This window comes from Cetorhinus maximus, chromosome 19 (genome assembly GCF_964194155.1).
Source record: "Cetorhinus maximus chromosome 19, sCetMax3.hap1.1, whole genome shotgun sequence".
Lineage (NCBI taxonomy): Eukaryota > Metazoa > Chordata > Chondrichthyes > Lamniformes > Cetorhinidae > Cetorhinus > Cetorhinus maximus.
Window position 1 is genome coordinate 83,064,738 of NC_135897.1, and position 18,936 is coordinate 83,083,673.

General features: G+C 37.8%; 1 protein-coding gene across 1 annotated transcript in view; it reads left to right on the top strand.

Moving 5' to 3' along the window:
- The window catches only part of rnf13 (ring finger protein 13), a 253,241-nt gene that overhangs the window by 156,762 nt on the left and 77,543 nt on the right, over window positions 1–18,936 (top strand). Inside the window, exons 6-8 of the mRNA XM_078564260.1 lie at window positions 2,571–2,661; window positions 7,177–7,282; window positions 13,816–13,909. Coding sequence (XP_078420386.1) covers window positions 2,571–2,661; window positions 7,177–7,282; window positions 13,816–13,909 — 291 coding nt within the window. The remainder of the gene's footprint in view (window positions 1–2,570; window positions 2,662–7,176; window positions 7,283–13,815; window positions 13,910–18,936) is intronic.

Here is an 18,936-nt window from a genome sequence, read left to right on the forward strand (position 1 = left end):
GCTGTGGGGCTATTAATAGAGAATTGGATCTTGCCAAAACTGAGGGGTTGAGAAATACGCCACTGCTTATAAAGGGGGAAATCAAAAACACCTGTCTGTTTACGGACGGGTGGTGAGAGGTGAAATTAGGGTAGTTTAAATTAAACCCCATCCTATCTGTAACACACTTCCCCATCCCTAACCTGGAGGCACTGTGGCCAGTTGTATTTTGCATGCAACAGCTTCAACTGTGGTTAGATACAGACCAGAAATTTAAATCTGGAACTTTATTGACCTTTATACTTCTATCAGATCAGGCAATTGTTGGTGCAATTTGGGTACTTCAAAACTGATTTTTTTTTAAGGAAATAAAATACTTGGCTGCAGATATCTTGATGTTTAATGCACTTAAGTTTAAACAACTGTGATTTATGATGTAATTTAAATCATTTGGTGTTATCACTGCCTCACACTTCTTGCCAGCTTTAAATAATGAACCTATACCTTTAAATCTTAGCAGAAGTGTATTTTCATGTTCTAATGATGACTGATGATTCTATGACCACTGGAGTAGACCAACATTCTTAGATTACTGACAACATGCTTTTAAAAGGAATTATAATTGCTTTGAGAAGGAAAGAAGTCATTACATGAAGTGTTTAATAAGGAAGAAATGGTTTTGCTCACTGAAATAATTTAACAGGGAACTTTTTTGTTTTAAAAAATAAATTAAAGTATATAGCGGAGGCGCTGGTAGGAGTAATTCTATGATCCTGAACTCTCTGGGAGTGCAGGTTGGAAGTAAGGTGGCATGCAGCACCAATTCTCCAACTCAGCCTGGGATTGCAGAATTACAGTTTTTATATATGCGGTCTTGGGTAATGAGATCATTCTCACCTGTGAAATATAAATAAGTATTTCACAGCCCTTCCTTCACACATTCTATTGATAACATGATTGTGTGAAATATCTTATTGAAGTAGTAACTTCATTAGCCACTAACAGTGGTTAAGGGGCTGTGACATCGGTAGCTATTGTGAATTAGATTTTTTTTAAGCTGAGGGCTTTGTCCTTGCAGCCTTCCTTTACTATTCTATCCCTTTGAGTGGCTTACTCCCCAGGGCAAATCCTACTCCTCCACATCAACTTTCAATCTCCAATCCCGCCAAACATCAATGGACTCTGTTACTTGGATCTCTTATGCAGCATTTTTGTAAGTTTCAAAGTATCTGCATGGCCTGCCACCTCAGACCTCCTAAAGGGCACCTATCTCTGCAGCAGTCACAACATTACTAACATGAACTCTGAAACTTACCTGGCAATAACTGAACCATTAGAAGTCACCAGGTGACACTGTTCCACTTAAAAAACAGTTGTTAGCAAATCAATGTAAATTGAACTAAACTTTCCAACTTAATCTCTGTCAGCAGCATGTATCTTTTATAAAATATTTATGGTGTTTATAATTTTCCATCATTTTATTTTAGAAGCATTTCCTTGAATTACATGACCTGACATGATTAATATCATAAATTTTGTTATGCCTCATAATTTTCTACAATATTTTAAAACGCGTATACCAGATAACCCACCACCAAGGCAACAGCTCAAAGAAATAAATTTAATTTACTTAACATCTTGCATGTTGTCCTTGGGGTATATCGGATCACTTAACAACCAACTTTGGAAGTATAGTCATTAGCTGCTGCATTCACCTGCAGGATAACCTATGCACAGTGAACTTCTCCAAACAGCAATGAGTTAGTTGAATGCTCAGCTAATTTTGATTGCGTGATAAATGTTGGTCATGATGAGGGAGGATTTATTGCCTTTTGGCAAAAGTGACATGAAATTATTTTATGTTCACCCCAATCATAAGCCAAGAATTCAAAATGGATAGACCATTGAAATCTGTAACCATCTTGTGACACTGAGGATATGTATACTATAAAACAGTTCAATAACTGAATTACATTGAGGTATCAGTGTAATACTCCTGGCACAAAAGTGTGGTGATCAACACACAGTTTGCTTTTTAATATAATTAAAATGCTAGCATATAGTATCTACAGCACTACCAGATGCAACGTTTTGAAAAAAAAATAAATCTAGACCTTTACGCATAGCATTCTTGGGAGGAGGCAATGTCTTATTAAACAACTGATACTTTTGAACTCATCTATATCTTGGACTAAAATCAAACAAAAATGAGCTATGTTTCAAGGAGAATGGAGGAAATTCATGATCCACCATGGTTTTTACTTTTATTAGGTGCAGTTGCTTTACCAAAGTTCATTTGTATGCTTAGATTTTCCGATCAAAATGAGTTGATTTGTGAAAATTTTAGTGTGGTGGGTTTCTAGGATGTGTTATGAAATTTTAACTCCACTGGGAGGTATTTCTGCCCTATTTGAGAAAGTGTTTGTCATGTCTCAATATGCCTGAGCTGTGCTGTCTCACAGTGAGAGTTGATGGGAAGGAGTCCTGAAGCGACCTTTTAAAGGTTCAAAACTGCTTGAATTAATCTAATTTATGCATCAGTAAATTTGCATGTAATGCTGAATTTCACACAATGTCATTCTGTTTTACAGTTGATATTTTTAAACAAATCACCATTCCATCTGTGTTTATTGGGGAAGCATCAGCTAAATACCTTATGGAAGAATTTAGCTATTTAAGAGGGTAAGTAGTACATATATTAATTTTTGCTCAGTCCTTTCACCATAATTTGGTCTGTGATTTTTTTTTTTAAATTAAGACTTCAAACGAAGCTGATTAGAAAAGTTTTCTCATTCCAAGTAGCTAATTTTATACCTTTTTTTGAAAAGTTATGTTTTATCCCCCTCCACTGTAATAACATTTTTTTCTCTTAAGTTTCCTCCTCTCTGCATCATTTAGGGATAAAGAAGCATTGTTTTGTCTCCTGTGCTATCTCGCTCTTTCAGAGGACCTCAAAACTACTTTTAACCTCCAACTTGGTATCATCTAATTACAGACAACTTTTTCCCCCACACTTCTTTCAGCTTTTGTGTCCTGCGTTGAGTCAAATCGGTTAAGCCTTTCTTTATTATAGAGATGTAGGGGTGGGGGCTATGAGACTTGAATCTTTAAAATAGAGCCTTTAGTTTTAATTACAATGCTTCCTTTGCTTTCTCTACAGTTACTATCTTTAGGCAATAAATACTGGCCTTGCCAGTGATGTCCACATCCCATGAACGAATAAAGAAAAAAGAGTAAAGGGAGGCTAAGGGTATTCAAAATTGAGACATTTTGAGGCAAGTAGGGAGGAATTGTTTTTTTCTAGCATGAAGTTTGGTAGCTAAAGTTCATAGATTTAAAATAATTGAAAAAAGAACAGGAGGGGAACTGGATTGCAATTTCTTCACACACACGATCATTAAGATCTGGAAAGCACTATCCGCAAGGGAGGTGGTATCATATTTCATGGAAACTTTCAATTGGACATGTACTTGAAGAGAATTGATTTGCAGGTTTATGGGAAAGAAGTGTAGGAGTGGGACTAAGTTGGATTTCTCGTTCATAAACTTGGCATAGGCAATACAGGCCGAAAGGGCTCCAGGATTCGGTGATCAGGATGAATTCCACATTTCAACCCTAAAATTGTAAACATTAAATTTATTTTATCTCTTCAGATTATTTGAAAATAATACATCAAAACACTGAATACTGCGGTACTTTTGTTTTCATTTGGCAACATATTATTACTTTACAAAGCCCATCTGATTAGAGAAATCCATGGCACTTTCAGCAGTCTTTGTCCGATGAGGTGGCAAACCCTGAAAAGATAATCAAGTTGAAGGATGAAATGTTATTCAGCTAAAGAATTGACGCATATGAACGTTTGCATCTATAGTAAATACAAGTCAGAGCCTGGAACTTTGCAGAAAATAAATTGGTTGCACGTCCACTTAACGAGTGCAAATGAAGTGAGTTATGTTGGCCATATGATTTATTGTGTGTAGACAGCCAATCCTTGGCTGCTATTTTATTTGGTTTAATTTTTTTTTAGTTTAAATTCATTTTTACTCTTGAACGGTCTTGAAACTAATGCGGCAGGTTTAACACATTAGCATCTGTGATCATGTGTGAAGTGAACTGAAATCAGTGATGTTTCTTGCTATCAGAAGGTAAGTTTGAAAGGAGCTTATGTGTATCTCAAACCTATTTTTAATGTATAGAAATTTTTTTTTTTAGATGACCAGGAAGTAGCTAGTTCATGGGAGGCAGGAGCATGGGGGACGGTGTCGCAGTGAGTGGAGGTGAAGAACAGAGAGAGTGAAAGATGATAGCAAATAAATCTCTGCAGCCAGCTTATCAAAGCTCAACAGAAAGGAGACCTTTCACAATAGAAGAGTGTCTATGAGGCAAACCCAAACTCTTTCTCAACAGACTGGAGATCAATATTAATTATTTCTATCACCTGGGTGAAAGGAAAGGAAACACCTCTGGTCACTGTCAGTTGAGTACTAGCTCTGACCAGAAATAAGCCTGTTGGAGTTTTCATATGGAATGACATCAATTGGAAATTGCTATCTGCACCTTCTGCTCCTTAGCCAGGATTATATGTTCACCCCATCCATTGGCCCATAGACAAAGGAAATTCAAAGTGTAGTTCCATCTTTGAAAATCTGTGCCTGGATTTAGCTACAAATTCAGAAAGGACAGTTACAGTACAAAAGAGTTATAATTTCAATCCAGTTTAAGTTTTTCTTTCAAATGGTGTTTGTTTTATTGTGTTCCCCACTTTCTCCTTCCCACTCTTTATTGGAGGAGGATTCTATGGCCACAAGAGGCTGCAGACTGACTGACTGTGGCAAGGCACCGATGATAGCCAGGACACATCCTCACTGGATCCATACCTACCAATTTCCAGCAGATGTTGCTGTGAAAATCGGGAATTGGAATACTGTCAAATTACCCCTTTCCCATTGCCACTTTCCTTAATTGAAAAGATGTTGAAGCCATGTTGTATGGTCCCTCCAAGTGCTCTAGCCGGAAACAGAATCTGAGAATTATACAACACAGAGTGGGACCATTTGGGCCATCAACTCTACCCTCAGGTCCATGAGCAATCCAGTTAACCCCACTCTCCTGCTCTTTCCCTTACCCCTGTAATATTTTCCCCTTCAAGTGTTTATCCAATTTCCTTTTGGAAGCTAATATTGAATCTATCTCCACCACCCTATTTAGGGGTGCATTACAAATCCTAATCACTTGTGTAAAAATATTTTTCCTTGTGTCACCTCCATTTCTTTTGCCAATTACCTTATACCCATGCCCTCTAGTTATTAGCCCCTCAGCCTTTGGAAACAGCTTTTTATTTGTTCTATTTAAACCCATCATGATTTTAAATCACAGCAATTAAACGTTATATAATTAAGCAGATGGGACCATAATGTCACTTTTATTAATAAGCTATAACAATAAAATGAAATTAAGATGACATTTGTACAGCATGGTAAGCTAATATGAATGCTTCAGAAATAACTACTTACTGCAGAAATCTGTTTATATGTGTATAATAAATATTTATATTTATATAGTTCATTGATGTCAGCTACCATGAAATTCAAAGGGAGGAAAAACAAAAACTCATGATGCAGTACAACACCTGAGATTCCTAACCAGATTTAAGAAACCTTTTTTTTTCTTTTGCTCTTGTTGGAGGAACAGAAGTGAAGTTATCTGGGCTTAGAAAGCCACAGCCCTGTTAAATACAATGCATTCTATTTTGGCAAGATCCTGCGCACACTGATTTTCATATGAGCCATGTAATAATAACACATTGTTGAAATATGCATTACTAAACCATTTCCTGGCTTGCTTTCTTTTTGTTTTTGTTTCAAGAAGGAGAAAACGGTGAGCTGGTACATAAACTTCCGTTGATTGATAGCTGACTGCTTTTGCATTAAAGGGCCAAATGATTGTAGAAGCTTTTTTTTTGAAACCTAACCCTAATACAGAGTTAGCTTTAAAGTAAAAATGAAACTTTGAGCCAACTTCGATTGAACTGAATTTGGCACCATCCTGGTAGACATTAAAGTACGGTTGGGTAGCCCAAAGTAGCTAACATTAAAGAGCTTGCGAATTGAATAAATGCATAAGCCATTGCAATCAAATATGAGCAAATGTTGGAACAATTAAAAGGTTAAAAGTATCACTTTTTTTTTTGCACGACTGTGGTTTTCTTATTGTAGTACAGCAAGATAGAACGGTAGAGCAGATTCCTAGTTGGCCACTCTCATGGCATTATTGTATGACCCTCAACCATTCCATTTTAATCAGGATGGCCTGGCATTAAACAGCACCGTGGCAAAAGCTGAAATGGATTTTGCCAGCAAAATCGATGAATTTGTTAGTTATTCTAAAAGGTGCTCCTGACCAATCATCAACCCAAATGCCAAAATTTCGATTTGCTACAGCTTGAGCAGAATTCATCAGGAAGTGGAGAATTCCGAAATCGCTGGTTCAGCAACTGGACATCCCTGTTAAAATGATCTGTTAGCCAACACCACTAAACTAGGGCTGAAACCAGCTGATTACTCATTTACTCAGGTTTGCTATTCTTTCTTACTTGTTGTAAACCTCGTTCATTTAATATGTATTTCTCTGGTTTCTATCTTCCCTATTGCTCAAGACACTATTACCCTTTTTATGGTACTTTTTCTTCTTTTGAAAGAGAAAGTTAAATTTTAATTCTGATCTGAAATCTATTGAGACAGTAACTTTAAAGTTTGTGAAGCTATGATTGCTTTCAAACCAAACTACAATAAAACCCCCAAATTTGAAAGGTCTATCACAATTATGCTTGCAGTTTTAGGTGCTAGGCTGTCACAATTACATCACAGTCTAACTCCAGTGTAGTCACCATGACATCAGACATGGTACTGCTACATGTGCACTACCTTGTTGCATCAGGGCAAATGGTCACAATGGCCTCAGTTCATAAACATCAGTTTATACAATCTGGGCTTCCTTTTTTTGCGCAGCTGTTACATGTCAACCTGTGCTGCCTACATCACTACTAATGTAATAATGTAATCAACAAACCAATATGATGATCATTGTTGTTATGTGTATTCTAGCAGCATTTCTGGAATTATGCTTTGATGGCCACCATCAGTTACGGTATCGTAACTATCTGCAAACATTCTTTGTTATTGTGTTTCTCCACAGTGGCCATATAGTGATACTACCCGATTTTAGCCTTCCATTGGAGTATTATCTAATTCCATTCCTCATCATAGTGGGAATCTGTTTAATCCTGATTGCTGTTTTTATGGTATGTACTAATTTATACTTAAATGGTTAATTATTGCATTGTGAAAATGCCATAAGATTAAGATGTTGCAGAGCTTGAGCTGTGCTTTGAATGTGTTACCATAATGAATAATTTACTTGTACCTGCTTGGGATTGCTGCCTATTGATATCCTCACCTATAACAAGGGAATAATTAATTCCATTGAGCCTACATTGGTGGTAAAGCTATTAACGTAGCACATGTCTGCCTATTCTGAGCAGGTTTCAAACTCCCTATTTGTACATGTGTTTGCAGTTTTAAAAGAAAAATATGTTATGTCAAGATAAAATTGGGAACTTGAAAAATGGTGAATTTGAATATTCCTTTGCACAATCAGTAATAACATTAAACACACCGTCAGTTATAATGATTCTTCCATACAACATATAGCACCGCTGTTAAACCGTGAATGTGAAATAATTCCCAACCTTCCACTTAATGCACCACCTATATAGTATATAAGTGGTTTAATTTTTAAGATCACCTATTCTCAGGACCTATTTGAATGGAACTGAAAGAATAATATTAACTCGTGTGATGTTTGTGCTGTGGACATGTTCCCTCTAGGAGATGAATGAATAATGTGCAAGTGTTTACCTGGATTTTGTGGTCAGCGGTGAAGCAACAGCATTTGCCGTTGAACTTAAAGCTGCCCATGGAGATTGCTAGATCTTTGGGGCATGGATTTTACCTTTCCTGGTGTTTCTTTAATTCTGATGTCAACTCGAGGAGCGCTCTGACATCCAGGAAAAACGATATTGTCAAGCAGGCTAAGCAACCAATCGCAATTAAGCATTTTTACAGACAGTAAACCATTCACAGACACCAAACCAAGAAGTAAAAACCAATATTTATTTAACCATTTTACAGGCAGTGAAATAAAGATTGGGATGTACACGTGGTATTAAGGTAGAACCTGAAACATCCCAGCAATCTTTTTAAACAATTTAAAAAACTATGGATTTTTTATCATCATGGAAAAGATTGAGATTTCATGAATATAACGTTGGCTTTTCAAGGCCAGAGAGGTTGCTCAGGAGGAATGATGAACTTGGTACACCACTAAAAACTCAGTTACACTTCAGTCAACAAAGCGTAACTTTTTTCAAGGGTTTTTTTAATAGGTTTTTATTCATTCGTGGGATGTGAGCATCACTGGCTAGGCCAGCATTTATTGCCCATCCCTAATTGCCCTTGAGAAGATATAGTGAGCTACCTTCTTGAACTGCTGCAGTCCATATGCTGTAGGTACACCCACAGTGCTGTTAGGGAGGGAGTTCCAGAATTTTGACCCAGCGACAGTGAAGGAACAGCAATATATTTCCAAGTCAGGATAGTGAGTGGCTTGGAAGGGAGTTTGCAGGTGGTGGTGTTCCCATGCGCCTGCTGCCCTTTTCGTTTTAGATGGTAGTGGTCATGGATTTGGAAGGTGCTGCCCAAGGAGGCTTGATGAGTTCCCACAGCAAGACCAATAACATAAAAGTGGATATTCACGTGAATCCGAGTGATTTCTAAAAATTTCCATCAACGGGATCTTCAACAGCGCAAGGACAGAGGCTATTCAGCCCTTAGTGTCTGTGCCCTTTGGTAGAGCTATCCAATTAGTCCCACCCAACTTCATAATACAGCAAATAGTGCAAAGCTAAAGCAGTGTATGATTTTTTTCCACCAGGTGGCTCTCACTCAGCTAAGTTTTATCTCTCTACTAATTTGAACTGTTCTGGGAATATGATCACTTCAAAATAATAAAGCTTGTCAAATGTAGTAATTTACTTTGTTATGCATTCAGTGTTTGACTGAATTTTATCTTAACTTTCCTTGCTTCTGAGCCAAATGTCTCATTCCCTCCCCTGAGAAAGTATTGGTTCCTGCAAGCCAATTCAATGGCCAGGGTTCATTGTTTGATATGGCCCAGATGACTGACTTTCATGTGTGCGAGTCTCATTAGTGAGTGCCATCAGGCCAATTGATTGAGAGTGGCCTGTGGAGAAGCAAGGAATCAGTGATGGCAACTTCTGGATTTCACTTCACACCTGCGGAAGCTAGAAGTTGCTGTAAGTTTCACAATTGTAATGACAGTGAACACTGAAAGTTTTGATGTAATTTTAACTGCACAATCCCAGCCATTATGCTTAGGGTTCTTCACAGCCATCAATAAGTAGAGGCTTCAATTCCATGGTTCTGACCTAGAGTGATCTTGGCTTCTAGAATGGAACAAAAAAGGCTTGCATTTATGTAGTGCCTTTCACAGCCTTGGATATCCTAAGTGCATTACAGCCAATGAATTACTTATGAAGTGTAGTTGTGGCAGAAAATTTAAGGTTCCTCCCACAAATAGCAATAACCATGTCACCTGTTATTATTGGTGTTGATTAAAGAATAACTGAGACATCAGGTGAAATCATCAGCTATTCATTAAAAAGTGACATAAGGTGTTCCAAGTCCACCTGAGAAGACATGTTTGGAGCCTCATTGTCTCATCGAAAAGAACAGTGATTACTTATTTCATGTCTCTTGGTGCTCTCAGACAGAAAATCTGATATTGGTGTAAATAAGACTCCAGTCTAATCTTAGTATTCAGACAACAGTTGTAAATAGATCAGTCTTTGCCCCTTTGTTTGTTGATGTGATTTGAACCACTTGATTAGATTATGCAGTTTTAATCATCCTCGCGTACCCATTTATTATTATTCCAATAAAGGTCTGCACTTTTTGATTAGATTACTTACCTAGGTGTATCCATAAAACAATGGAAACCTGGATATCATGACCAGGTAATAACCCAATCAAGGGGTTCAGATGATTTATTAATGTGAATATGATGTCGATGCATCCCTGGTTAAATTATAGTTACTTCTAAAAACCTATTATTCCACATATAATTGACTAACTTTATATATATATATATATCTGTTCTTTATATATATATTCAATAAGCATAGCTGATTTGGAGCTTATGATTTTGGCTCCATAATTTGAGGGCTTAGATTTAGTTTACCATTTAATGGGTTAGTTGTTGCAACTTAAATGATGTAAAACCCTGAGTCTTATTTACTTGCTCCGTGAATTCTTTTCCTTGTTTAAAAACGTTTTGAATTTAATCATGAATTTTTGCTATGTTTAGCAAAGAATTTTCTGGCCAGACATTGAATTAATTTTTAAAAATTTTAACTAGGCTTTCATCCAGACCTCATTTAATGGTGTAATCGTAGTCAAAACAAACATTTTAAAATTTATTTTACTTATTTTTAGGGATGTTCACTTTAGGCTTTATTAAACTCAAGAAATTGGAAATTGAATTTAAATTTTTTGCATGAATCAATAGATGTCTCTAATGGAGCTTTGGAAGAACTTTGCACCAGCTAGATATTCTTCTTAAAAGTGTCAATATTTAGTATCCATCTTTAAAAAAAAACTTACTAATGTCCAAGATGGTGACAAGCTAATTAAGCCAATTAAGTTAATTACATTTTGGATTAACCCAAATTCATTTCCCCCATTATCTCCACACACATCTTGCCCAAATGTGCAACTGACCCATCAGGGTTGCTCTATAGCCAGTAGCTGAGAGGTGTAATTGAGGGATATCGGTGACTCAGTCACTGATTCTTGTTCCCTTGGTTTCCACCTGACACTTCCCAAATGACTAGCTAGGATTGGGAATTCATATGGGGAATTCCTACATCCTCTTATTTTGTGGAACGGTGGACAATTCCATCAGGTTTTCCCCGTGGAGATGATCCTTTTAAAATATTCAGAATATAGCAGTCTGCACGACCTGCCTCATATCTTATTCACTATTTACTTCTTCAGGAGCAATGCACGATGCAATTTCACTTTTTTATATATTAAAAAAAACCTCCTATAAAAATATTAAATCTTGGGATGCATTAATGTAAGTTTTATATTAGTCATTGGTGCTCTGTCAATTTAACTATTTCTTCAGGCAGACCAAAATGAATATTTAGACATTGGTGTATATATAACATTTAGCACAGCTAAAATAGATATAAGCTGTGTAATGCCATTTCCTGGCTGGAAGTGCTCGCTAGAGGAATCCTGTGCAAAAATGATGGTACTAATGGCTGAACTGACCTTTTCATGGAACTAATACAGGAGTTGATCTATGTGAGCGAAAGAAAGTCATATGACTTATTAACTATGCAAATGTATTTCCTGCCTTATGATATTTACACAGTTCTTAAAGAGAAATTGTGTTCCCTGAAGATGCTGCCTGAGCCTAAATGCTTTAAACCTTTGTTTGCTGGTGACACTGTCATCTCTTGTTCCTGTTCTCATTATTTGTAATTGCTGGTTAGAGGCAACCTGGAAGCAGATATTTTGTGTAGAATTTCTTCCTCTTGCAATATCATGAAGCTCTGCTCCAGTAAGTATTGTGGTTATGCCTCGCTTAAAGTCGTTGGCCAGGGCTTTCTGTGTGATCACTCACCAGCTCGCGTTTTTTCTCTCTTCATTTCCGTGGACAGGAGAACACCGCTAGACAGCTGACAGTAATCCCCAACTATTGACTAGCTTCATACTGTCCAGTTTTACACAAATGTCTGTGCCCAGCCTATATTTGACTTACTTTAAATAGCATAAATTATGGCAATTGAGAAGTTGTTACAATATTTAGATTTATTTGGCCAGATAGTACTAACCATTCACTTCCCATTTCCTTAAAATCCTGTTTAGCATAAAGACTTAGATTTATATAGTGCCTTTCACATCCTTTGGATGCTCCAAAGTATTTTACAGCCAATGACATACTTTTGAAGATTGGTACTGATTATAACGTAGGAAATGCAGCAGCAAATTTGCATATCGCCAACTCCCACAACCAACCAAAAGATAATGACCAGATATTTTTAAAACTGTTGTTGGTTGAGGAATCATTGTTGGCCAGCTAGTGCTTCCCTGCTGTTAAGGGATAAAATTGTAGATGTCCCCTGCTGCTCTTCAAAATAGTGCCTTGGGATCTTTGACCTCCACCTCTTAAGAGGGCGGATGGGGCCTTGCTTTAATGTTTCATCCGAAAGACAGTAGCCCCAACAGTTTTCACTCCTTCATAACTGCACTGGAGTATCAGTCTAGATTTTGTGCTCGAGTCTTAGGCGTGGTCTTGAGCCCACAGCCTTTGAATTCAGGAGGCACGGTTGGTAGCATTGAGCTATAACTGATATATGGTCTTCTCTGCACATTGATTAGAATCTCAGTTTTTATCATCTTATGGGGAAGGGGAGTGGGAAAAGAGGGTGAGGACGGTTTGTGTGGTTATTTGCTCCCCACTGAAGGTTTAAGGCTCTGTTAAATCTGTCCATCAGACTGTACCAGACATTGCATAACTTTAATGCCTTTTGCCCTGAGTTGAACTTAGCCTCATGTCCAATCAATTGAGTAGATCATTTACTTCCACCTCTCAACATTGGTTATGTCCCTATTTCACCACCAACTAAAACTATCATTATGCTTTGATTTCTCAAAAGCTCCCCTTAATTGCTTCCCTTACTACGTACAGTCCAGCTCATACAAAGCTATGTTTCTCACCCTGACCAGTCGCCCATGGAGTAATATGAGATGTTCCTTCTGTGTGAAAACAGCAGTGTAGCAGAAATAGAAATATATAGATCTAATATGATTTTTAAAAACTTGATGTTCATTCTGCTCAAGTGTTAGCTGTGGCTCAAGCGGTCACACTTCTGCCTCCACCTGAAGTTTGTGGGTTCAAGTTCCAATCCAAAAGACTTCACGTAATCTAGGCTGACACTTCAGTGCAGTACTGAGGGATGATGCACTTTTGGAGGTGCTGTCCTTTGGGTGAGACATTAAACCAAAGCCAGGTCTGTTCTCTGTTGGATGTAAAAATATCCCAAGATGCTATTTGAAGAGGAGCAGTGGAGTTCTCCTGGTGTCCTGGTGGATATTTATTCCCTCGGCTTTCATCAATATAAAAAAAACCTGGCCATTTATTTAATTGTTGTTTGTCGGAGCTTGTTGTACACAATTTGGCTGAAGTAGTTTTTACATTATATGTATACTTAATTTGCTTTAAAGTGCTTCAAGACATTGAGGTTGTGAAGGGTGGTGCATAAATGCAAGTAAAAGACCTGATGGCACTATTTTGAAGAAGAGCAGGGGGTTATCTTCAGTGTCCTGGCTAATGTTTATTCCTCAGTAACATCACAAGAAAACAGAGTATACAGTTGTTATCACATTGCTGTTTCTGGGAGCTTGCTGCATGCAAATTGGCTGCTGCATTTCCTACAACAGTGATTACACTTCAAAAGTATTTAATTGGCTTAAAACGCTTTGGAAAGTCCCAGGGGTGTGAAAAGTGCTATATGAATGTCTGTCTTTTTTCTTTTTCTTTGGAAGTGGATCCTTTTTGAAATTTATTGATGAACAAGATGGGATAATTTTGCATGTACAGGGAGGAAAGATCTTTCAATTTGGTGTGTACACATTCTAGAATAAATCAATCTTTCAAAATCTTACTCCTTTACTCACTTTCTAGATTTCAAAGTTTATTCAAGACAGACACAGGGCAAGAAGGAACAGGCTGCGTAAAGATCAGTTGAAAAAACTTCCAGTACACAAATTCAAAAAAGGTAAGTGATTCTTGCTTTTAATCTGGCTGAAGCATTAACATATATTCAATATCAAATTGTGCAGAGTTTTTTGCGCAAGAACTACTGTTTGACTTTGAAATTGCTTTTCTATTTCCACTCATTGGGCGAAAAGTTACCTCCCTAAGGCTTTCCAAGTCAGGAAATGGATATGGAGTAGCCAGTATCCTAATGCTGCTTATGAGGCATTCACCACTTGTTTGAATGTATGGGTTTGGTACTCTGTTGGTTAAGAGAAATTAAAAACGATGGGGTGGTCTTTTGAGAGGGAGATTCAAGTGAGTGGTGTAGAGGAGATTAATATGCAGTTACACATGCAGATAATTGAACAAGAACACATTTCTCTGGCAATTATATGAATGTTTAGAACTACAGGGGATGAATGGGGAGAAGTGTGAGAATTATAAAGAAGGGATGGGAGGAGGCCTGAGGCAGATGGGAGCACCTTGATGGCTCAGTGGAGGTAATAAGATGAAAATCAAGGGCAGGCAAGAAGCTTTGGATTGAATTGGATGACAGTAATAGGATAGGAGTTGATGGGAATAAAAGTATTGTTAGGATAGGTGGTGGGCAGAAAAGATTCAGTAGAGGCCTCGAGAGCCCACGGCCTTGGGATCAATTGGGGTGAAGGACCAGAGTGAAAAAATAAATGACTGAGAGTAAGGCACAAATAATCTGTATCATTTTGATTGCAAATGTCACATGTTTCGAACTTTTGTAAATATTGATTTACGTCATGTCTTAGTGGTATCAAACAATCACTTAAGTCAATGCAGTCAGTGTACAGCATGAACAACTTGTTGGAAACTTTAAATGCCTTGTGTACTTATATAGTCATCTCTTTGTACTACATCTTAAGACTGGTTTTGTTTGGTTCAGTTGCCTTTGTAATTTTAATTTTAGGCAACAGGATTTCAAATTAGATCAACTATATTTGAATTGTTAATTCTGAACTTAAAAGTAAGTGTTTCTTTGGCTTGTGATGTCACGAGGCTGCTTTTTGATGTATGGATAAACTTTTATCCCTGCTGGAGCTGTCACATTTATTTGTGATGTCCTGAGGCAACTGCTAGGAGATTGTGAAATGATGTCATTGTAATTATGTTGATATGTTGCCACTGAGCCTTCAAGCTAGCCAGTGTGTAGTATTTTTCGTAAGCAGGAGATTATCCATGTCCAGTGCATGGATTCTCCACTAGCATCTGTGCCTTTGCTGTTCAAAGCAGGAGAATTTCTAATTGATGCTTTGATATTTGACAAAAAGGCTTTGTCTAGAAACCATGTATTTTAATAATTGTTTGACTATTTCAAGTGAATTGCTGTAGACCTCCATAGTGATGTTTGATATGAATTCGTACTGTAAAGTGACGTGATATGTGTGGCAGTTTCTTCTGCAATAGTATATTTTAACTTGCTTTCCAGTGGTCCTACAGATGGAATAAATCTACTTTGATTCTTTGGGACTACTAGAAAGCCCAAGGCAGAAAGACTTATATTTTTGTTCTCTTTCCTACCCCTTGCCTGCCTTGCTTCATTATTGGGATCATCTTGAATCTGTTTGGCACCTCCTCACCTTAATGTCAGAACAAAGTTGAAAGCTAGGCACGTGGTGAATTGGATCTAGTTGTCAGACCACTTAACACACTGGGATATTTTGTAAAGAGACGTGAGAAAAACATGTCACTACTGAATTATTTAGTACATAGTTTTCTGATGCACAGAAGCAGTTTAAATAGAATTCAGTTTCGGCTGTTTTATTGACCTTGTGTGAAAGTCAGTTGATATGAGTTCATGTTGTTGTTATAGTTTCTGGAGATTTTATTACCTGTCCATTGTGTTATGTTTAATTTTGTTGGCCAATAGAGCTTTGAAATTTACAGAACCATATACAGTACATTAAGGTGTTAAGAAAGAGACTTAAGATTTTATAATCCATCTCCATTTTCTGACCACACCCATATCTAGGTAAATTAGAGATTGAAGTAGCTGCTCTGTGTACAGTGGTTTATACAGGAGGCATGTTAAGGCCTTTAAGCATTTTATCGATATGGCAAGTAAATTTTCTGTATTTATCGAAAAGGTTTTTCCCTTTTTAATATCTAATGATGGAATAGTTCTTTGTTGGGGGTCAGTTCCCTTCAACTTTCACTTAGCCTTGTTTTTCTAAACATGAACATGGTCTGAAAGCTAAACAGTGTTCAGCTGGTTAACACATTGCCTATTCCTCAGACTGCAAGCAGTGTTTTATTAACCACTAACATGCAAAGTTTAGGGAAATTATCTTCATCTCTAGTCTAAGAATTGTAAATGTTACTGATCAATTTCCCATGTAGAAGCTTAGGTGGCTTTGGCATTTTTCTTACACTATGTAGAAGCAGCCATTTCTTTTCCCATTGTTGAACGGCTTTTTTCCTGCCATTAAATCTAATTGTACAGATATTTCCAGAAATAATCGTCGGGTGCAGTGTGAGATGCACGTTTATATCACTGTATAAATGTTAAATCATGGAAAAGTTATCTAAATTTACTGGTCTCTTTTTTAAAATGTGCAGCACTAGGCTCATTCGCATGTAACAGGCCACTTTACAGCAAGTGCTAAAAGTCTTGTGATTTGTTGGACACGGTTTGTGTTGTACAGTTGAGAACATAATTGCTGAATCAAGTTGGGAATACTCTGTCCTGCAGTGCTACCAATTTGTGATACTAATTCCCCATTGTTTTAGCATGCCAATTGTGTTAAAAACACGCCGTTAGTGATCAACCTGTACTTTCACAATAGTTTTTGAAAGTTCCGCAAATAGTGGTGATATTTTAATCATACCAATTTAAGCTGGGACCTTAATGACAGAAGTAACTACTTACTGGAATAATCAGATAAATGTATCATACCATATATCTATCCAATGTAGAAGTTGTTTGTTAATTGGTCCCCCAACTCTGATTTGTACCAGAAAATGGTTCCATGGGTGTACCTCACCCAAGCAACCATTCTTTGTCTAAGTCCGGAGAAAGGGAGTAGATAGACTATTCACGTGAAAGCAAGATCGTGGTGGGGGACTGTCCTGTTCTCATGCAAGATCCAGTCTTATTTTTTCAGCCTTGGCTCAGTGATGGCCCATGTACCTCCAAGTCACAGCTTCCTGAGTACAAGCCCCACCCCAGAGAGGTACATACGACAATATGAAATTGGTGGATAGGAAACAATCTTCTGGTCCATCAACTCTGCCCCACGCACTCGTAATATGAAGGAAGCGTCATGATTAGACTTCCCCATACCACCAGCTGCCATGTAACCTCCTCAGAGTGGCAACAGAACAGATCATAGTATCCTAAAAATCTGGAAAGTTTCCTCTGGCCCTCTTAGGCAATTGAAAACTAGTCCAGGAGGTCACATTGGCCATGCTTACTGTATTGCCTAATATTTCAAGAATATCAGGATCAAGAACGAGAGAGCATAGACTTAAAGCGATTTGCAAAAGAAGCAAATATGACGTGAGAAAACCTTTTTCACACAACTAGTGGTTTGGGTCTGGAATGCACTGCCGGGAAGTGTGGTGGAGGCAGGTTCAATCGAGGCATTCAGGAAGGCATTAGATGATTATTCGAATAGAAACAAGGTGCAGGGTTAGGGGAAAAGGCACTAGGTCATAATGCTCAATAGAGAGCAGTGCAGACACGATGGGCTGAATGGCCTCCTGTGCCATTAAGATTCTGTGATTTCAGTTGCCTTTTTAATAAAGCTGTGAGCTCCGCTTCAGCTAGGAGCTGGTCCAGCTGTCTCTTGACATTTTGCAGAGGGTCAGCGCGAGCTGACAGAATCTAAAACAAGCTTAGAGCAAAAAGTCAATGCTCTTGTATACAAACATGTGAATATATAGTAGCCAGTCACTTTCTTATTGCACAGGAATATTTGTCTATCACATTTCTTCTGGTGAGTACTAAAATGTTGGTCAAATTATTCATTGTTGGTGCATGGGTTGGGGAAACTGTATTTTCCACCTAAATTATATATTTCTGATATTCTTGGTGGGAAAGCTGATGCCACTTGTTTTTTTTTTAATGGATTTTTTTTCCCCCCACAAAAAATGGCCTTTCCCACTCAGTTTAAAATGTTATGCAAATGATTGATTAATGCTGGTGTAAGATGTGACCTTGAATGCAACTGTTACAGTAACTCAACAAAAAGACTCTGTCTCAATGAAATGGCGCTTGCTGCAGCTGCACTGCTTTGTACAGGGTGATGTTTAACCACAATTAATGAGACGAGTTAACTAAATCTATTGTTGAAGACAGTTTCAGCTTTGCAGACCAATTTATTCAGGAAGTTGTATGTAGGGTTAGTCAGCTTAGGTCTGACCTTGTTGAACATGTTGGCAATCTAGATTTGGGATAATACGTACATCTATTTTTCCCTATGACCTTTTCCTTTGCCTGTGAGAGATGCTGTGGTTAGATTAGGTGTTTAAGACAATTATGTCTGTTGTGGATTGGTAAAATAAACCCAACAATGAAGCAGTGTTACCCGTGCAACAACTGAGCTTGGTAACAAAGAATTTCCTTTGGAAGATCCATCCAGTGAATTGTATTTTTGAGGTAGACTATAAGGTTTGAAGTGTTTAAATTGGTATTGTATATTCAACAAGGCTTAAATGGTTGTACAAGGGAAAGGAATCAGTTTGGACAGGTGGAGACGACTCTCCATTTTTTTTCTCCTGTTAAAGCAGCACTGCACCCCTTACTTTATCAGCCAGGAATAAAGGTTGCATAGCCACTGTCTGTAAGCTTCTGAGATTGGCCAACAACTATGCTTTGCAGGTCTGATCTGCTAGCTTCTTTCCCGACAGACTATTTGCAACAACAAAATGCTCTCTGATGGACCAGCAAATGGATCAGCATGCTTATGTCACCAATGGAACAGAGCTGTAGTTGAATCTCAATCAATTTCTCTCTCTCTCTCTCTTCCACTCTCTGCCCCCCTCTCAGCAAGTGCTAGGCCAAGCTTGTGAAGA